This window comes from Lepidochelys olivacea, assembly GCF_965140295.1.
Source record: "Lepidochelys olivacea isolate rLepOli2 genome assembly, chromosome: 20".
Lineage (NCBI taxonomy): Eukaryota > Metazoa > Chordata > Testudines > Cheloniidae > Lepidochelys > Lepidochelys olivacea.
In genome coordinates, this window is record NC_140430.1 from 2,151,891 (window position 1) to 2,173,062 (window position 21,172).

At 47.7% G+C, this 21,172-nt stretch overlaps 2 protein-coding genes across 4 annotated transcripts in view; one reads left to right on the top strand and one right to left on the bottom strand.

Annotated features, from left to right (window-relative positions):
* SARNP (SAP domain containing ribonucleoprotein) overlaps positions 1 to 17,011 on the bottom strand; it is a 50,213-nt gene extending 33,202 nt beyond the window's left edge. For both annotated transcript variants that reach the window (XM_084610612.1, XM_084610611.1), the window contains exons 1-8: positions 16,876 to 17,011; positions 14,694 to 14,793; positions 14,030 to 14,076; positions 10,151 to 10,218; positions 6,411 to 6,462; positions 2,769 to 2,842; positions 1,726 to 1,754; positions 1,045 to 1,070 (exon numbers count right to left, since the gene is read on the bottom strand). In XM_084610612.1, the coding sequence (XP_084466738.1) occupies positions 1,045 to 1,070; positions 1,726 to 1,754; positions 2,769 to 2,842; positions 6,411 to 6,462; positions 10,151 to 10,218; positions 14,030 to 14,076; positions 14,694 to 14,793; positions 16,876 to 16,911 (432 nt within the window). In that variant the 5' untranslated portion in view covers positions 16,912 to 17,011. The remainder of the gene's footprint in view (positions 1 to 1,044; positions 1,071 to 1,725; positions 1,755 to 2,768; positions 2,843 to 6,410; positions 6,463 to 10,150; positions 10,219 to 14,029; positions 14,077 to 14,693; positions 14,794 to 16,875) is intronic.
* ORMDL2 (ORMDL sphingolipid biosynthesis regulator 2) lies at positions 16,978 to 21,157 on the top strand. 2 transcript variants are annotated; one of them, XM_084610614.1, is made up of 4 exons: positions 16,978 to 17,112; positions 19,019 to 19,193; positions 19,731 to 19,882; positions 20,608 to 21,157. In XM_084610614.1, the coding sequence occupies exons 2-4, from the start codon at positions 19,020 to 19,022 to the stop codon at positions 20,741 to 20,743; spliced, it is 462 nt and encodes a 153-aa protein (XP_084466740.1). In that variant the 5' UTR covers positions 16,978 to 17,112; position 19,019; the 3' UTR covers positions 20,744 to 21,157. The 2 variants fall into 2 exon arrangements, with proteins under 2 accessions (XP_084466740.1, XP_084466739.1); XM_084610613.1 differs by lacking the exon at positions 16,978 to 17,112 and adding an exon at positions 17,162 to 17,232.
* Positions 21,158 to 21,172: the final 15 nt, after the last annotated feature.

Consider the following 21,172-nt stretch of genomic DNA (forward strand, 5'->3'; position numbering starts at 1 on the left):
CTGTCTCCTGGCAACTGATGCCCTGGGCCCCTCCTCTGCAAAGGTGCCAACTGAAGGTGTTGGAGAACAAAGATCAGGTGGCCTCCTGGCCCAGGAAAGGGACAAAGGCCAGAGGAGGGGCTGGAGAGTTACACTTTGGAGCTAGCTGGGGAAATGGAGGGAGACCCAGATGAGGCTCTGGCCTCCCTGCCCCCCAAGACGGACCTGACTAAGGGGTCCTGTTCTCTGTACCTACAAGTTCAGTTTTAGACCATGTTCCTGTCATCTAATAAACCTTCTGTTTTACTGGCTGGCTGAGAGTCATGTCTGACCGCGGAATTGGGGTGCGGGCCCACTGGCTTCCCCAGGAGCCCTGCCTGTGCGGACTTGCTGCGGGAAGCCCACGGTGTGAGAAGGGGATGCTGAATGCTCCGAGGTCAGCCCCAGGAAGGTCGAAGCTGTGTAAGCGTCTTGCCCTGGAAACAGTCTGCACAGAGACAGGAGGCTTCCCCAGAGTCCCGATTGGCTTCGTATGGAGTAGTTCCAGAGCATCGCCCGGTGACTCCGTGACACAGGCTACCCATGCAGCTCAGAACTTACATTTCCAGTTGAAATCTGAGGTAGAATAGTGCACCATTTGGACATTAGAAAGAAAGGGTCATTTACTGTAGGAAAACAGGAGGCTGTACAGAATCTAGGTTCTTGGAGCAATGCATATAACAGTTCAAGCAAAAAGGGCAAAGAGAACACCAGGCACACAAGCGGGAAGCTCACATGCAATATTAATAAAATATTTGTCTTTATTCCTTCAGGCATTTAGTTCTAAAGCCAGCTTATCCAGGAGTGTGGTCAGCTGAGAGAGGCAGCCAAATATTGCACAGAGGAGGGGGTCCTAACAAACTTAATGCCTGTATAACCTTAAGCAACCTCATGCATATCCTACCTGGTTTGTTTTGGGGGTTTACTATTTACTCCTGGGGATGGAGACTTGTCTGAACAAGCACTTTTGATATTGTGATTAAAGGGCATGATCAGCTATAATTATAAGCAATAAGCATTCCTTACCGTAGGCTTGCTGTCTGCAGACAGACCTGAGATTGGGGAAGGGGAAGACACAGTTAGTGATCAGAAATGGCAAGAACAGTTTTAAACAGAGTTCTCTGACCCCCTTGGCAAAGATGTAGTTTAAGCAATCTCCACTGGATCGTGATTGAACAGAACTAGCTGGGTATCCCTCATGTTCTAGTGAGCTGAACACAAGTGAGAGTGCCAGGAATTAAAGTCCATTTTAATCCTGGCTGACACTGTCTCGCTGTGTGACCTTGGAGATAGTCACTTCATCCCTGATTCCGTCTCCCCATATGTAAAAATACAGATAGCCCTCTTGTGAGGTAGCAGAGGGCTTTGACAATTAGGAGTGGTATTTTTAAAGGTAGCCCAGCTCCCAATGATTGCTCATGGCAGCTGGGCGCTGTACAAAAATCTGGCTGTTAGCGTCTAGCCACGTTCAGACACAAGAAAGACACACTGGACTAGGTAGCTCAGAGCCACTCTGAAAAAGGACAAGGACGATGCATTTCCATTTCCTATCCTGGTTTCTTCCAGCTCACTGATTCTGGTGATCACTAGGGAAAGGGACAAGCAGTTGGAAGAACACGAAGTCCCATTTGGCTTTTTCTGTATAGGAAGCTTTAAATATCTGCTGAAGGGTTAATTCTACAGATTAGCTCTACTTGATTTGCTTACCTTTAGTGGAAGCTGTGGACATACCAAACCTGTAGAAAGTAAATAGAGTTTTGTCAGAGACTCAGAGCTGCACTATAGGGTAGGAAAGCATCTGAGTCGCCAAGCATAAGATGTAGGGGGAGCGTTTCCTTCAAAAATTCTTCATGAGGGCACTTGAGACAAATTGATCTTTGGGTGGGATTAGCTTCCAGTTAATGCTACGACTGTAGTGATTACTGCTGTATTTACTTTGCAAAATGGAAAACTCTGCAGAGCTAGCATCAGCACCATTGTTCCATACAAGCAGCCTCAAAGCCCCTCAGTATACCACCTTTCCCTTTGTTATTCTACATCACAGGGAGTAGGCAGCATAAATTTCCTGGTATTTTAGGATCAAGGTAAGTGACACGGATTACATACACAAAGCATGCTGTGCTAGTGATAGCAAATCAGGTTTAAAAGTATAGTCCAGGTGCTGAATACCAAACACTTGCCTCATATTTTGAGCACAATCTTCCCCTGCCTTAGCCACCTGTGACACTCAGGAGGGCAGCCAGGCAATGTTACCTAGCAGTTAACTCGCAGGCTTCTGCTCTAAGACTCCCATCTTGCATTCTGAGCTCTGTCAATAATAATCCTGGTCAAGCCCCTTCCCAAGACTCAGCTTCCCCATCTGTAAATGGGGATAAAAACCACTTCCCTCTCCTGTCGGGGAAGGCAGCAGTATAGGGGTTGCGAGGCTTCAATCGTTAATATTTGACAAGTGCTTTGATATACTAGGACGAGAGAGGCTTAGGCAAGCAACAAGGACTACAAAGTGGGCAAAGCCTTCCAGAAACTCAGGTAAGCAGCTTCCCGAAAGGCAATCCAGTTAAGAAGCAGCTTTCACCTCCTCCTTATATGCCTCAAAAATCCAGAGACTTTCAATCCCCAATGCTGCCCCAGATCCCCACACACAGAGCTGTGGCGAGGATCCATGTCAGTATGACCTATGAATGAGACAAGAGTCTAGCATTCTTCCACCAAATAAAAAAATTGTGACAGCGCTCCAAGCAGAGACTTACCGAGCTGCTCGTGCCGCCTTCTTACTCTCCAAGCTCACAGGGACATTGAATCTCTCAGCCCGTTTCTGCATTCTCTGAAACAGGGAGAAGAAAAAGAGCAAAACTTAATCCAGCCATACCGGCAGCCAGTTCGGGGCACATCTTAGACTGGGGATGCCCGCATTCAATTCCCAAGAAAGCATTACCAGCTTTCTGAGCCCACTCTTAATTTGCGGCCTAGTATTTAAACACAGGGATCAGAGTTCCTGCGCTCCATCCCCAGTTCTGCCAGAAACTCACCAGGACTGAGCAAGTTTCTTCACCTCTTTATGCCTCAGTTCCCCCTCCCCGCTTAAAACAGCTATTCCCCATCCTCATTGTGAGGACTACAGATCCTTGGAGAGAAGGCACTACAGAAGGGAAAACCAAACAAAAGTGTGTAAAATTGTCACAAAATCATCTGAGATCTGCCTTAACAGATCATTAGAGCAGAGACCTGCAGCTGATCAGCTTTGCCCTCATCCCACAAACAGTGGGAGAGAGTTGCTATTTGCATGGTCTGTATCATGGCCATCCCTTAAACTTTGGGATACAGGCCTAGCAATGTCACTCTCCTTTATTTTTATGGCAGTGATGAACAAACATAGTAATAAAAATCTATCTAATCCTAGAGAAAGCTTTTCTCCGGTGAAGTCCGGGGCACCTGCAGCTCCCCAACTTTAAATCTGAGCAGAGGGTATTCAGCACCTCACCTGACCAGAGCAGGACACGACTTATTAAACATCTGTATGCAAAGGGAATTGCCAAAGGAGGCACAGATTAGCACACTGACCCAGAGGCAAAAGGATGGACTTTTTTCTTTTTTAAATTAGCAATACACAAATCTGCTGCTGGGCGAAGACTGGCATGCCAAGCCGGTGAGACAGAACCTTGCACATCTCATCCGGGGAGAACCTTGTGCCAAAAGGCAAAGAAGCAGAAGCCCTGGCACTGAGCAACTGTGACTTGCCCTCCAGCGGCAGGAAGAAAGCAGCAAGCTTAACGGGCCTCAACTGATTTCCAAAAAAATGCAAACAAGAATTTTTTTTTTTAAAAGTGAAACACTAAGAAGAAATATGTTCGAAAAGAAGGGTTATTTCAAAAAATGGAATTTGTCCCTTAAATCTTAGAACAAGTCTTTCTGAGGGTGACAGGCACAATTCACACAGCTGACTCAGCCTTTCAAGTGGAGTTTATCACTTAGCAGTGAAAATACGATTAATGCTGAAATTCACAATCATGGGAAGGACCCAGCCTGCCATCCTTTCCCCACAGACAAAGCTCCCACAGACCAAGATGCAGTCTGCCTTGCTTGGAAAGGAGCGAAGGACTAAAGTGTTGAAATCACAGGGGTGCTTGTGTGTTCACACACATACATACTTATTTACAACCCTTTAAGTATTTTTATACCTAAGAGGAAAGAAATTTGATTAGCTATTTAGTGCCTTATTATTATTTATACAAGACCATACAAGTTAATTTGGTGCTTTACAGCTAAGAGCAACTGGGAATTTTTTAGTGCCCCTGACTAAAAGTAGCTGTAGTAACCATTCCCTTGACTATTGTCAAGCATGGAACAAACTTCTGTGTGAAAACAGACTGAAACTGTTTACCTTCAAGAGGAGAGCAATATGGGGGATGCAGTAAGAGGTATACAAAATCATGGTCTAGAGAAGTTAGACCGAGCTCTGCAACTCACCCTCTCCCATAGCACAAGAGTATGTTTAATGAAACAAAGGGAATATGTTTAAAATCTATAAGAAATATTTGTTCATGCATTAGCCTGCTGAACTCATGGCCCCCAAGGTAGAATTCAGGCCAAAAGCTTAGCGAGATTCAAAAAGGGATTGGACATTTATATGAACAACAAGAATATCCAGAGTTGTTATAGCAAACAATATAACCACAGACAAGAGCTTTGGAAGGCACACTCCTGCTTCTGGGTACATGCCAGCCTGAGTATTACAGGCTAGGAGGGGGCAGTTTATGTGCAGATTTTTGCACCTACCACTGAAAGAGCTAGTATTGGACACTGTTGGGGGTAGGATATTGGACTAGATGGAATACTGGTCTGATCCAGGTAATTCTTATGTTCTTAAAGACTTACTAACCCTTTGTTACACTAAGCTCCTTATGGTATTAAAACAGAATTTTAAAAAATGTGATTTACTTATGCTCTTACTTTACACTTGCATTTCATTCCACTTGGACCAATGAGGCCCAGGAAGGTGAAATGACTTGCCCTAGGTCACATGGCAAGTCAGTGGCTGAGCTGGGACTAGAACCCAGGAGTCCTGGAAACATCAGTGGGATGCCATCTACACAAATCTACTCCAGTAGGTGTCTATAGACCTTGATTAAAAAGGTAATTTACATGACAAAAACATACTTTCTTTGTGAATAGGTCTTGGCAGAGTTTGGAACTGAAAACAAGGCTGTAGATATGATGTCAGCAAATGCATTTAATGAGCTGTTTAAACAGCTAATGACAAAGGCATCCCACAAAGCGTGGAAGACGACACTCCTTCGTGATTTGTTCTGGCTCCACATCAGATCAATTTTTATGTATTTCTCCTCATTACTCCCCCAGCTGAAGTCATAATCCTCCATTTGCGACATCACCCCCTGGTTGCTGTGGAGCTGTTCACATCACAAACAGAAGATTAGAACTTCAAGGTGGTGGCTGACCAGCAAGGAGACACAAATCGTGTTTTCATACTAACTCCCGAGTTACAGCGAACAAGAGAAAAAAAAATCAAGACAGAAAAAAGCATTAGAGGAAGCAGAATGTGTTTTGGAGAATGAAAAATTTTGCAGAAAGTTTCCACAGGGGGACTGCATCAGCTGCTTCTGGTGTGTGTATTTTAAATTAGACCAGTAAGCATAAAAGAAGAGAGAGACTCACGAAAGGTAAAGATGAGAATCTGTTAACTCATCAGTTAATCGCAAACAGGATTATTCACTACAGCGTATTCTCTGCAGGTCTCTATCCTCTCCAGTTTGACATGTCTCAAGGAATCCAGGATATCAGCCTACCATAGCTGGCAACAGCAGTCCAGTGATAGGGCTTTAGAGACATCAGAAACCAAGATGCATCTTACATAGCCCATGTGATAATGGAGGTAGGTCTGTCTTCGAGTTCCTCTCTAGCAACCCCTTCAGCCAACTCACATCAGAGAATGCCATGGACTAAGTTCATCCACTGACTGCAATACAGTTACAAGCTAGGGATGAATTTAGCTCCATGTCCTGCTTGCTGTTGCCAGGCAGGTGGCACTGATGCGTGGCCTGTGATGATTGTTGGCAAGAAGGAATAAAGTGGCAGAAATGAGACAGGAAGAAAGGAAAGTGACATACACTGACAGACGATGGACAGGAACAGACCTTAAAATCTGGTGTCCCAATCAAATGCATCAAGAGCTCAACATCTCTTAAAGACAGTCTACAGCCTAAAGCAATTCAGAATCACAATATAAAGCTCTGAAAAACCTCACAGGGTTTACAACAGAAATACTGATAAGGAACTTAAGGGAGGGATCCCCAAATGTGAAACACACACACACACAGGTTAAAACAGATACCCCTAAAAGGAGGGAAGGGATGGGGTGGTGACAGGATTCTTACCTCCATCTGTGGTATTTCTGATGTTATTTTCACCACTTTCTTTTCTGCAGTCCTAGAAGTTTGGGGGGGGGGGGGGAAGGGAGGGAAGAGAGATGGATCAGAGCCAGGAAACTACACTCACCAATCTAATTTCCAACCAGTGAATTCCTATTAGTTTAAGATAATATGTCCCAGTAGCAGAGATAGTGGGTTGCCTCCCTCCACCTCCGTAAGTAAGTATAACCAACGGATCTCAACCATCATTGGGTTCATGGTCTACAGAACAAAAGCACCCTCAGCCATCACCCCTAGGATACCAATGCCTCTCTAGCCCCTTGTAAGCATAGCGTGGCACCTAGGCGCCAAAGAGAACATGAGCTATGGAAGTACAATCCTTACCCAAGGTTAGGGATAAGATAGAAAGGGAAGCACTCTCTTGGTGAGGCCACAGCCTTGACAATCAGGCCCCATGGGTCCTACCTATAGTGTGACTAGTGGGGTGGGTTAGGGCTCTGGCAGTCAGGACTTCTAGATTCCATTAAGGGCTCTGATAGTAAGTGTGGCCTAGTTGCCACAGAAGATCCATGGGGACAAGAACTCTGGGGTTCTTCTTCCTGCTCTGTCACCAACGCAGCCTCAAGAGGGAAGAAGTCTCTTCCGTGCTGAGGAAAGTGTTGATACTTCCCAAGTCACAGTGGGGAGGTGAGGATTAACCAGCATGCACACAGCACTCGGAGAAGCTTGCTTGAAAGGTAATATGGAAATGCAATGTACCACAAGCCTTCCACACACCCAAGAATGACCTATCACTTATTTCCCAGAGGCTCTCAATAGTAATATTCAGCTCCCCCATCAGAAGCCCAAAGCCTGCACCGTGTGAACTTTATTCCTTTACAGCTATTCGTTTACAAAGGATTGCTCTGTTCTAGTTCACGGCACAGCCACAGGTTACTTTCACCAAGTCAGCGCCAGCTTCCTCAGCTCTGGCGATATTTCAAATGCACGCTTCTTTAACAATACACAGTTGGCTACAGTGAAGACCCAGCAAAGAGACTAAACACAAATATAATGGAGTGGGCGTGCTCCAAAGTTTATGCTCTGAAAATAGGGCTGAGGTTTGAGGTAGAAAACAAAGGAGGAAAAGACAAAGTTCGGAAGTTCCCAGGGTAAAAGAAACAGCATCCTCCTCCCCCAAACAACTCCCATAAACCAGTGGGTCATAACCAGCCTCATTAAGGTCTCCCATTTAGAGAAATGTGCTGCCTTTGTTCCAGATTCCTGGACAGTTTTCCTATTTTATGCCCTGAAAGGTAGTAATGGTTTAATTACACTTTCACAGGAAGCAATTCGGAACAGGAACCAGGACTTGTTACTCTCCAGCCTCCTCAGGAGCTACTTGTTTGGGACGCAGATAAAGGATGCCCCCTGCTGTTCAAAATTAAGTACTGAACTCAAATTAGCCTGAAGCAGTTCTACCACCTTAGCAGACAGTTGTACATCAGAGTTTGTTCTCTCTCATGTCTTTCATAGTAACCATTTAAGTACCGGTAAGGCAGCAATCATGCAGGCAAACACTCAGCCATGACACACTCAGCCAGAGCTCCCAGGCAGCCAAGGACATCAGAACCTGATTTATAGTTATGGGGGATGTTGGTTGGGACACAAGGAATTATCCCTTTTTCCTTACAAGACCTTTAACTTACAGCTGGACCAGTGTCTACAGCTGAGATGAAGGGCCCCAGAACATGGTTTCATCTGAACTACATCACTCACATGCACCCACAAGCCAATGTGCTGAGCTACAGTCTCATTTCAATGCAGAAACGGAGAACAGAGCTCTAAAGAACCCTTCATTCTCATTGCTGCAGCTTCCCTCAGGTATCCCCAACTGCCCAGGAGTGAGCATGAATGTAAGCAATTAAGGTGAAATTCACCCTTATGCAGAGGGCCAGCACTAGGCCTATGCACCACTTTTGTGCTATCCTGATGGCTTAAGTGAGGCTTTGTTCTGACCCACAGCACAGGAGTGAATGTCAAGAGCGCAACATTAACAAGCTCATGTTGACTACTTACACACAGTAACTGGCAAGGGAGGACAGCAAAACACAGGCTGGAAACACCCTCCCGTAGCAAGAGGTGGGGGCTAAGCAGAGGAGTGGGAGGAAAGAAGTCTTGAATGCCAATCGCAGCAGGGACAATACCTCCTTTTGTGGTCTTGGACAAGTCACTTCACCTCTCTGCACCCTAGTTTTGCCATCTGATGAAAATAAGGGGGATAAATACTTCCTTGCCTGCCAAAGAGTGGTGAGGGTTAGCAGCAAAGGGCTTTGCAGAGGAAAAGCACCACATGAAGGTCAGTTCAGTGTTGCAGAAATTTGCTAGCAGTAATGCACTGGGGTTTAACCTCCACCATTCAGTTAAACTGAAAGAGGGCCTCTCTTTATACAGACATGATGCATCTTCTCAGATCCGAGCAAAAACAAAAATTGCAGGCTAATTTCCTATTTCCCTTCTGCCACTAAACCCTGTGCATTCTATATCTGCAGTAACTACTAAATCACACTCCCTGCGTCAAGCAAACAACTGTCTGTGGATTAATAAGGAAACTCAACTCAGAGCTATGGAAGCAAATGCTTAGGAACCACAATGAAAGGAAAAAAGCCTGGAAAGAGACATCCTGTGCTGTGACTTGTTGGCATGATGCAAAAGTGAGGATACTAATTTACTAGTCTGATCCTCTTCCATCCAACTCCACGTCACTGTGCGTCGCCTGAGCGAATGAGAAATATACAGCATAGATACTATCACAAGAGAAGGAAGAGGACAACTAGGCCAACTGACTGGGAATCAGATGAATATTTCCACATTTCTATAGTATCTTTCATCCCAAAATCCTTCACAAACTATACACAGCTCCCCTGAAATGCAGCTGCCCCTGAGGTGGACAGCAGTAGCCAGTCCAACAACAAGGTGTCACGGAGTGTGGGGGAGTCCAGGCCCTGCACCCCTCTTCCTGGGATCCACTGAGACTCTCAGCCAGCCAGTAAAACAGAAGGTTTATTGGACAACAGGAACACAGTCCAAAACAGAGCTTGTGGGTACAACCAGGACCCCTCAATCACGTCCTTCTGGGGGAGCAGGGAGCTTAGACCCCAGCCCTGGGGTTCCCTGTGTTCCTCTCCCCAGCCCCAAACTGAAACTAAACCCACCCAGCAGGTTCCCTGCTGCAGCCCCTGTTCACATTCCTGGGCAGAGGTGTTACCTCCCCCTCCCCCTCCTGGCTCAGGTGACAGGCTCTCAGGTCTCCCCTCCCCAGGGCACATTCCCAGGTCAACACTCCCCCCCTCCCTGCTGAGTCACATCGTCACACAAGGTGAGGCCAAGGATACCAGGCTAGAATTCTCCTCTCACAGGTGTCAGGGATGTTTGGTGAACACACAGGGCAGCCAGGGCCTTGCTTTTCAAAGTCTCCTCCAAAAGATCTAAACTGCTTGGAAGTCAGTTTATCTGCCGGGGAGAATGAGGGGCAGAGCCTACCCTGCTGGGATGTGAACCTGTGATTCCAGGGAGTCCAAGGTACTGCACACCTGATGTTTATTCCACTATGCCCCCTCCACACACACAACTATGATACTTGTCTTTGTAGATTTCAATTCCTTTGAAGCAGGTTCCATGGAACTAGTGAGCGTTCCTACAGTGCTACTGTCTCCATACCCAGACATACCCCCTCAGTTACAGCCATGCATTCCCCAGAAACATACACATCAGCTGATTTTTCAGGAGGTTCTTCCTCTTTAGCAGGAGGCTCTGCCGGTTTCTGTTCTTCTTCCTGTAATTCAATTAGTTGAGAAAGGGGGTCAGGTTAATACTCCCGTCAAGTGAATGGAAGGAAGAGGCATTGGAGGGGGACACTCTCAATATTAATGGATTTTGATTGTTTAAAAACCATCTACTCAGAGCTCTAGGTGCTTGGAAACAAGTTTTTTCCACGCTACATACAGAATTCAAATGGAGACAATGTCCCCAGTCAGTGCATCCTTCTCCCCCTGAATCTCTGCACATCAGATCTGGCTTTCCCTTTCCACCCAGTCCCTGGGAACAGAGACAGGCTTTGCAACATCTGCTGAAGGTTAACAATCTCAGACTCTGGCAAACCAAGGAAAAAATTACTGGGAGCCCCATGTCACCAGACCTATCTCATTTTAAACCAGAGGGCTGTCAGCTACATTTCATCAGCTGCCCTAGTAACACCTGAGGAACGAGTCTCTCTAAAGGTTAAGAGGCCCAAGAATGAACCTATTTACCCATTTTAATGTACTTTAAGATTCCTCCTCATCCAAAAAAAAAAAAAAAAGGCTAAAATTGCTGGGCTTTCTGCATTCTCACTGCTGGCCTCTCCCCTTAGAGTACTCAGAGGGCAGCACAAACTCTGCTTCCCCACAAGTCTGTGTAGCCTGGTCAATGAGCACCTCGCTGTGGGATAACGTCTGTTGCAAAAGCCTTGTTAGAATTTATTAGAGGGGGCTGAGGTCTAATCATCAGAGCCCAGGGCCAGACTGCTGACCTTCAGTAGCTATTGCAAAGCCTGTCTCTAGTTTTGGTTCTGAAACAGTGTTCCTTGGTAATCGAGGCAAGTCACTTTACCTCTACCTCACCTTTACCTCTACCTCATCTACCTCATGTAAAAACAGTGATAACACTACAGACACCCCTACTGTATGGAGGGTGCTGCGAGGATAGATACATTGGGAAACAGCTGAAAGCTTTACATAAAAGACTATACTTAGTGCTTACCCCATAATGTAGTCACTATACCTATCTGTAGTGATCAGAAAGTGTTAATTTAAATGCCTGAATTTTATATTCTGGGCATTTATTTTGAAAATTATAGGGCTGTCAAGCAATTGAAAATATTAATTGCAATTAATTGTGCTGTTAAACAATAGAATACTATTTATATAAATATTTTTGGATGTTTTCCACATGTTCTAATATATTGATTTTAATTACAACACAAAATACAAAGTATACAGTGCTCACTTTGTATTTATCTTGTATTATAAATATTTGCACTGTAAAAATAAAATAGTATTTTTCAATTCACTTAATACAAGTACTGTAGTGCAATCTCTTTATAAGAAAGTTGAACTTACAAATGTAGAATTATGTACAAAAAATAACTGCATTCAATAATAAAACAATGGAAAACTTTAGAGCCTACAAGTCCACTCACTCCTACTTCTTGTTAAATCAATCGCTCAGACAAACAAGTTTGTTTACATTTGCAGAAGATAATGCTGCCCACTTCTTGTTTACAGCATCACCTGAAAGTGAGAACAGGCATTCACATGGCACTATTGTAGCCGGCATTGCCAGATGCACTAAAAATTCATATGCCTCTTCATGCTTCAACCACCATTCCAGAGGACATGCGTCCATACTGATGATGGATTCTGCTCGATAACAATCCAAAACAGTGCAGACCAATGCATATTCATTTTCATCAGGAGAGTCAGATGCCATCAGCAGAAGGTTGATTTTCTTTTTCGGTGGTTCAGGTTCTGTAGTTTCCGCATCAGAGTGTTGCTCTTTTAAGACTTCTGAAAGCATGCTCCACACCCCATCCCGATCAGATTTTGGAAGGCACTTCAGATTCTTAAATCTTGCGTCAGGTGCTGTAGTTTTCTTTAGAAATCTCACATTGGTACCTTTTTTGCGTTTTGTCAAATCTGCAGTGAAAGTGTTCTTAAAAATGAACATGTGCTGAGTCATCATCCGAGACTGCTATAACATGAAATATATGGCAGAATGCAGGTAAAACACAGAGCAGGAGACATACAATTCTCCCCCAAGGAGTTCAGTCACAAATTTAATTAACGCATTATTTAACAAGCGTCATCAGCATGGAAATGTTTAGCATATCTGGCACATAAATACCGTACCTTGCAATGCCAGCTACAAAAATGCATGCGAACGTCTGTTCTCACTTTCGGGTGACATTGTAAATTAGAAGTGGACAGCATTATCTCCCATAAATTAAACAAACTTGTTTCTCTTATCGACTGGCTGAAGAAGAAGTAGAACTGAGTGGATTTGTAGGCGGTAAAGTTTTACATTTTTTGATTTTAAGTGCAGTTATATAACAAAAAAAAAAAATCTACATTTGTAAGTTGCCCTTTCATGATAAAGGGATTGCAATACAGTACCTGTGTGAGGTGAATTGACAAATACTATTTTGTTTATCATTTTTACAATGCAAATATTTGTAATAAAAATAATATAAAGTGAGTACTGTATACTTTGTATTCTGTGTTGCAATTGAAAGCAACATATTTGAAAATGTAGACAAACATCCAAAATATTTAATACATTTCAATCAGTATTTTATTAACAGCGCAATTAAAACTGCGATTAACGTGATTAATTTTTTTTAATCGCAATTAATTTTTTTGAGTGAACGATGTAAGGGGCTAAGATTTACCCTGGCTTCTCCACACACTAATATTTTGGGACATGATTCTGCAACACTGAAGACCACTCACATGAGTAAAGTCTCATACATGTTTTCAGGATTAGAGCTTTTTTCCCCAACTGAATTTATAGTATTAATAGTAACGAAAATTCTATTGACACCAAAAACATAAAGTGCAATAACAAACAACTAAATCACAATGTATTTAAAAACAAAGACATGGGGCCAAATCTAGAGATTACATACAAAGATACAACTCTTTTGACTTCAGCAGATACACACCTGGATATGTCAGGTCCGAATTTAACCTAGATGTCATTGGCAAGTGATTTATTTGGCTCTACTTTTCCTCTAGGCTTGCGGGCAAGGACCTTATTATTCATGCTAGGTCTTTTTATGAAGTCTTAGAGAGATTTCGTAAGTGTTAGGATGAATGATTTATTTTATGTATATCTATTTGTGGGTTAGATTTGTTTTGACAAGGCTAATACTTAAAATAAAAAATCCACATTTTCTGAGGACATAGGAAATGTGCTTCGGATGAGAACATTCTCAAGTTTACAGTATCCTACGTTCTCACAGCAAGGTAGCTGGCAAAGAGAGCACACACAACATGTATGATCCAAACCTAGCATTATGCTTCTTCATCTGAATATTTTTCTGCTTTAGGTACTTAAAATAAACCCACAAGGATATATATTCACACATAGATATTTATCTACTTAGTAGCAAGGAACATGACATTTGGGGGTAGATAAAAATACCTAAAGAGACTAGTTTTCCTAACACTAACTAGGCGCTTTTCTTAAGCACAATATTTTCTAGTTGATAAGATCAGCTCTTCAGTGGTGAGGCCTAAAACTAACTCTGTTATTTCATACTTAGGGTTAGTATTAAAAGAGTCCAATTCTGTAATGTCAGCCATATACCACAATTATGCAGTCCCCAAGAAACCCCATTAGTAACAATGTCAAATACACTACAGTTCATTCACGGTGGAGTTCCCCACAATTGCGACAGTGGTTGACATGATATAGAGTAATTAACCCGTACATTGCCACCAGACTGGAAACTGCTCAAAGATCAGATGACGTCAGGCAAACTGACACACAGCTACACCTAAAATAGACTGACAGTATGATAATCTGCTCATAGTAATAGGATTTACCTCTGTTTCTTCTCCCAAAACATCTTCTTCATTTGCTTCTTCTTCAGCTAAAAGAATTTTTTTAAAAATCCACAGATTAGTGAGAGATTAATTCCTAGAAGGCTGATGTTCTCCACACTAATAAGTAAGTTAATGTTGTAAAGATTCTGTTCAGGGTCTTACATCAGGTCCATCACCACAATGTGTAAGCATATATTCTAGGAATCATTTTGGAGAAGCTCTGTAGCCTGTGTTACACAAAATGTATACACAGACACTTCATAAACTTGGGGATTTTTAGGGGGTGGGAATTGGGAGCAAAGAAGAAAAGAATACACCTTGAATTACTCAATATTACAGTCACTCTCCATACATAGACTTGGATGGGAGGTCCACATGAGGAACACCTGAAGAATTAGGCCTATCACCAAGAAAATTCTGAGGACTGTCTCATTAGGGAGATTCTCAGAGGCTACAGCCACAGGACAGCTCTTATTGAAAGAATATCACAGCAAGCCCATGTAATGGGGACCGTTCACAACAGCTAGAATCCTATAAAAAGGAACCAATTAGGGAGAGTTCAAAATTCCTGTAAAAACAAAGAGGCCACAGCTGGGCCTTGAGTCGACCTTGCTAGAGGGACCCTCGATCTGCAACGCTTGCTCCAGCCCAGCACGTTACCCACCGTGTTCATCAAGGTAGGCCTGGAGTCTGTTTATGAGATCCTGTTTGTTTCCTTTCACCTCCAGGCCACGGGCGAGACATTCTTGTTTCAGTTCAGCAAGCTGCGTACCAGAAGAGACTTCCCATTAGCATACTTAATTCATTCAAGTTTGCAAAGAACAGGAGGAACACCACCAAAGCAAAAGGATCAAAACAAGCAAACAATAAGCAGACCAGATAAACCATGGGCATTGGCACTGACAAAAAAAAGACATTAAGACTAGTGGTTAGAGTTGGGGGGGGGAACAAGGAGTCAATGACTGGGTTCTTTCCAGCTTTTTCATTGGTTCCCTTTGTGTAGCCTTGACATTTACTTTACCACTGACATCTAGGATTCCACAGAAAAATGTACTAGAAGGGAACAGTGCTGCACTAGAAGGGAGTCGGATAATCTACTGGAATGTCTTCATCACAATTTCTGTAATTCTCTCTGTGCCTCCATTTCTCCCATTTGTAGACAGGCACTTCACAATACTTGGACAAAAAAAGCTTGAGAAAGACATCATTATTATGAGGATCTGAATCTGTGCTATGCTCCCCCTGAGAACTGCTTTACATCCTGCAGATTCTGAGTTCCTCTGGGGACTGGAACAGAAACAGCTGCAGACATTACACTCCACATTGAACAAAAGCAGCAGAAAAATTACATCTCTCTAGCCATACTCCTTAAGTATAAACCTTCCTACACTCACCCCAAAATACCCAAGATATGAAGAACTTCAAATCATTACTTGCTACCATTAGTGTTATCGTAATAGTCAACTGAAAATTCTGAAGATAAGAGCATAGAGGAGATGATGCCTAGTGCCCAGGGACTGGGAGTCACAACTGCTGGGTTTTGAGAGGAGTGTGTTCTAGTGGTTAGAGCAGGAAACTGGGAGTCTGGAGTCCTTGAATCTACCCTCAACTGTGCCAGTGATTTATTGATGCCTTGGACAAGTCCATTCATCTCCCTCTGATCAGTTTCCCCCCAAATCTAAGAAATAAAAATATTTGCCTCTCTGTTTAACTGTTTCAGAGACATTAAGATGAAAGGCCCTTCTGTATGACACCATAGTCATGTTACTGAAACCACAGAAGTCAGAAACAAAAGAGCCGTTAGATTATCCAGTCCATCTGCCTGGGCCCAATGCAAGATTATCCCCTAATGAGTTCTTTGTAGTGTTCTGTGCAGGCTAATTTTAAGAGTCCTAAATACAGGCTTCAATCGCAATCCTCGCAAGATTATATTACAGTCAAACATCTTGCTGGCCAAGTTTCTTCCCCTGCAGAAATTTGACATTGCCTGTTTATTAGCATCACACAGGTCTGGTGATATGTCTTACTAAGACAAAGACGAGAAGATCCAGAACGTTGATTATTCTGGGTAGGCGAATATAGGTACCTGGTGTGCAATGATTGACGTTTAGCTACCCTGCAATCCTCATTCTTTTGCTGCGGCGAAAGTAGCCTCAGTTAGGCGTTCTTCGAGCAGTGCCCGCGCTAGGGCGTGAAAGCCAGAGCGAGCACAGGCGAACAGGTGGGGGAGCTCACCACCACGAGCTGAAAGAGGCTCCACTTCCGAAGCCCACACCGCCTTGTGGAAGTCCCGTGCCAGCGACCGCATCTTCCCCCGGGCCCCGGCGGGCGGGGTTTCTCGGCCGCGGTAGCATTTGAGGTGGGCGCCCTGCCCCCGGGGTTGGAAGGCGGCCTCCGGCCCCGGGTTGTGGGAGCGGCCCCCGATTTTCCTCCCACGGGACACCCAGCCGAAGCCCGCAGTTCGCACGCACTGGGGGGCAGGCCCAGTCCATGGCTGCAACCCCAGGCCTCGCCCGCTCTCCCCACGGCTCCGGCGGGGCCCCGAGCGGCGCAGGGAACGGAGGAATGACCCCGGGCTGGGGCACCCGCTGTGGGGGGGGCAGCGAAGCCCCCAGAAGCAGCCCGGGGGGAGGGGCCGCAGCCCCCTGGGGTGCCCCCACTCGGGGCCGCTGGGAGGCGCCACGAGGACGGGAGCCCGCCCAGGAGCGCGGGGAGGCTCAGCCCCCAGGGAAGGGACGCGCACGTGCTGCCGGCGGGGGCGCCCGGCCTATCCCGCAGGCGGGGGGGGGGTCAGGCTGCCCTGCGGTGAGGGAGACCGGGCCCCTCGCCGCGCCCCCCTCCGTTACCTTCAGCTTGTGGAGCTCCACGGTCTCGGCCGCCATCTTGTCGCCTCCTCAGGTCGCTCCCGCCGGGCCCCGCCCGCCCCGCCAATGACCCGCGCTCTTCCTGAGCGGGCGCCCAACCCGCCCCTCAATATCGCGCCTTCCTACTGGCCCAGCGGCACCCGGCCCCGCCGCTTCCTATTGGTAGCCACGGAGGGAAGGGCGGGGACAGAGGTCAGCGACGACGACGGTGACCAATAGGTGCGCAGACGTCGGAGGCGGGCAGCCAATAGCGGGCGGCAACGGGGGAGGGGCGCAGGCAGCGGCACTTCCTGGAGACGAGCCGGGGGAGCTGTGTGGAGGTTCGGCGGCAGCCGCCGGGTGGGTGAGCGCCGGGGGGCCGTTAGCGGGGCCCGAGGGCTCTGAAGGGGGAGAGCGGCGCTCAGCGCCTGCCTGTAGGGGGCGGGGCACCTGGGGGTGGGCGGCAGGAAGCTAGGTAGGGGGCGGGGGCACTGATGGGGGCGGGGCGGCCGGGGCAATGGTAGGGGCGGATGGTGGGGGGGTGGGGCAATGGTGGGGGGCGGGGGCACTGATGGGGGCGGGGCGGGGCGGCCGGGGGGCACTCACGGGGGCGGGGCAATGGTAGGGGCGGATGGTGGGGGGCGGGGGCACTGGTGGGGAGCGTGGCAATGGTAAGGGGCGGGGCGGACGGTGGGGGCACTGATGGGGGCGGGGCGATCTGTGGGGGCGGGGCGGACAGTGGGGGGCACTGATGGGGGCGGGGCGATCTGTGGGGGCGGGGCGGACAGTGGGGGGGCACTGATGGGGGCGGGGCGATCTGTGGGGGCGGGGCGGACGGTGGGGGGGCACTGATGGGGCGGGGCGATCTGTGGGGGCGGGGCGGACAGTGGGGGGCACTGATGGGGGCGGGGCAATGGTAGGGGCGGACGGTGGGGGACACTGATGGGGGCGGGGCAATGGTAGGCGGACGGTGGGGGACACTGATGGGGGCGGGGCAATGGTAAGGGCGGACAGTGGGGGACACTGATGGGGGCGGGGCAATGGTAGGGGCGGACGGTGGGGGACACTGATGGGGGCGGGGCAATGGTAGGGGCGGACGGTGGGGGGCACTGATGGGGGCGGGGCAATGGTAGGCGGACGGTGGGGGGCACTGATGGGGGCGGGGCAATGGTAGGGGCGGACGGTGGGGGGCACTGATGGGGGGGGTTGGCAATGGTAGGGGGCAGGGGCGCCTGTAGGGGGCAGCAAGGGTGAGAGCAGGGTCTAGTGGTTCCTGCAAGAAGCCAGTCCTGAGCCCCATTTCTGACAGGGAGGCAGTGCTCAAACCCCTATAGAGGTACTAGTGGCTAGAGCTCTGCTCAGGAGACCTGGGTTCTGTTCCCAGCTCTGCCATTGGCCTGCTCGGTGACCTTGAGCGAGTCATTTCCTCGCTCCGTGCCTCAGTTTCCCCATCAGTAGAATGGGGAGCATGATACTGCCCTCCTTTGTAAAGAGCTTTGAGATCCACTGATGAAAAGTGCGATTTAAGGAGCAAGGTGGTGGCATTATTCTACTGGAAGGGGTGACGGGGCCATATAAGGGCTGAAAGGAGGAACAGGGGGAGGAAGACATATGGGATGCAGGATGAGCAGTAGGTACTGCGGGGGCAGGGCAGTATGGCCATAAAGATGGGGAGAAACTAAGATCTGAATTACAGAGCAAAAACAACTCATAGGGTCCCTGCACTTTCAGCTTTGCTTGTGGGGTTTCCAGAGTCACTAACAAGTACCGTACAGTGGATGAGAGTGGGGGGGTAAATGGAGGGGAGGGGAGGGGAGGGGAGGAGGCTGGGAGTCAGGATGCCTGGGTTCTATTCCCCAGCCCTGGGCAGGGAGTGGGGTCTAGTGGCTAAAGGAGGCAGCTATGCCTGGGTCCCACTTCTCGTTGCCGCTACCTCAGTTTGTGGCCGTGGGCCGGTCATTTCCCCTCAATGTGACTTGATGTTCTGCCCATAAGATGGGGATACAGAGACTTACCAACCAGTCCAGGGGCTGTGATGATTCATGCATTAATGTTTTTAAAGCATCTGCGCATGGCGGAATCAGAAAACCTTGTCCTCTCAGATGAGTAATGTTTGACTCTTCTCCTACACCCATCTCTCTTTCAGGATGAATGTTGGGGTGGCCCACAGTGAGGTAAATCCCAACACCCGAGTGATGAACAGCCGTGGCATCTGGCTGGCCTACGTGATCTCGGTGGGAGTTCTCCATATCATTCTCCTCAGCATCCCGTTCTTCAGCATTCCAGTGGTCTGGACCCTCACTAATGTTATACACAACCTGGTGAGTCAAATCTCAGCCTCCCGACTCATTTTCCTGCCCTGCTAGAAAAAGCAGCGTTAGACTCGGCTCTTTGGGCCCTTGCCCACTGGGCCTGGAGGAGCTGGGATGAGGCCCAGTCCCTCCCTGCTGGGTCAGCACTCAGAGAGATGTAGCTAGAGGGTGCTGTATTTGGGAAAACTTAAGGTGATATAGGAAGTACTTTCCTGACTCCCACTGATGATCAGCTATGGCCTGGTGCACGACATTTCGTTATCCTTTTCCTATTTTAGGAGCAAGAACTCCTGAGTTCTGGTTCCAGCTGCCACTCTCTTAGGCAAGTCACTTTACCTAGGGAGAACTTACCTGCCCAGCCAGCCCTTTTCTAAAACCAGACGTGGTGTTTGACTCTGGCCTCCTGTAACAATGAGTTCCACAGCTCAGCGGCCCTCTAGCTTTGTTTCCTCTCCAATCCCTGCCCCCCTCTTGTGTTGATGATACAACAGTAAAAGGACCGAGGCCCTCTCCTTACATCCTCCCTTCTCACCATGGAAATTGCAGGTTATGTACTGGTTTCTTCACACTGTGAAAGGAACCCCGTTTGAGACGCCAGACCAGGGCAAGGATCGCCTGCTCACGCACTGGGAACAGATAGACTATGGGACGCAGTGCACCTCCTCCCGCAAGTTCCTCAGCATCTCGCCAGTAGTTCTGTGAGTGTCCATTCCTGCTGCAGCAGGTCAGCTGTTGACCTGCCAGGACCTGCTTGCTCTGGAGGAGGCCTATGGTAGGAGTGCTCCAAACCTGCCCAGAGCTGCAGCTCCCAGGCATTCAGTGGGGCTCACTGCAGTTCCCTTCCTCTCGATACCCCTGCGTAGCCCACGGAGACCAGAAGCACACTGTGTAAGGCTCCAGCTGTAGGGGGGCAGGCGTGAATGGCTCAGGGAGAAGATGGGATTGCTGTAGTCTGCGTGAAGCCATACTGAGAGACTAGCCTATGCTGGGCTTCCCGTACGCAGGGAAAGCCACCGCGGCTATAGAGTACGTTGCTTTTCAATGGAACTGGCCAGAGCCCTGCATGCCTTAGCTAGGTGACTGCCCTCTGCCTACTGCACTGGAGGGCACAAGCTCTCGGGCCTGAAATGAACCAGTGGGCATCAGGCTAGTCCTTGAAGGCTTGTGCACTGAGTACCCTGACTGCTAGCAGCTGGCCCCATGGCTGGCAGCACAGAGGCACCAAGGGCAGCATGGGCTTTGGTGACTGAACTCTGCCCGTGCTGGGGAAATGGTTCTGCATCAGGCGTGAGGTGCGTTGGCTGGGAAGTTTGCATCACCGCTTCTGCTGTCAGTCAAGCCTCAGAAATAGCTTTCATGTGCCCTCACCCCAGCTGGGGGCTGGATGGCCACAGAACTAACCCTGCCTTTGTCTCTCTTCCAGTTACCTCCTCACCAGCTTTTATACCAAATACGACCCTGCACATTTTATAATCAACACAACGTCCCTCCTCAGCGTCCTCCTCCCCAAGCTGCCTCAGTTCCATGGCGTGCGCGTCTTTGGCATCAACAAATACTAAGACTCAGCGAGCCCAGCGCTGCCAAGCCAGCTGCGAGGGAAGAGAGAGTCCATCCCAACAGGCTCCTGCTCTGGCAAAGAAGTAATGAGCCCAGCGTGAAGGTGCTGTCCTGACTGTGAACTAGGGCGGCGGCGCAAGCGAGGGACCAGCCATTGCTTGAGCCCCTTGCAGGGATTAAGTTACTCTCCCTAGTAATCATCGGTATTTGGGCTTTATCTTTTGTTTGGGTGGAGAGAGAGAGGCAACTGAGGAGGGAGGGGGTCTTAGTGTCTCATGAGCTACCCTGTCAGCTGCTCATGTAACTGCAAGAGAGGAGAACTGCTGCCCAGCAGGGGGGAAAATAGCCAGTTTGTGCATCCTCCCCATCCTTGTGTTTTATTAACTTCTACTGTAATAAAGACGTTTGACAGACAACAGTGGTGTTCTTGC

What these genes read in the sequence shown, in the direction of transcription:
- ORMDL2 (XM_084610614.1), top strand. Translation starts at nt 19,020, where the DNA reads ATGAATGTTGGGGTGGCCCACAGTGAGGTAAATCCCAACACCCGAGTG. An exon ending in CTAATGTTATACACAACCTG is followed by an intron (nt 19,194 to 19,730) that starts GTGAGTCAAATC and finishes TGGAAATTGCAG; the next exon opens with GTTATGTACTGGTTTCTTCA. An exon ending in AGCATCTCGCCAGTAGTTCT is followed by an intron (nt 19,883 to 20,607) that starts GTGAGTGTCCAT and finishes TCTCTCTTCCAG; the next exon opens with TTACCTCCTCACCAGCTTTT.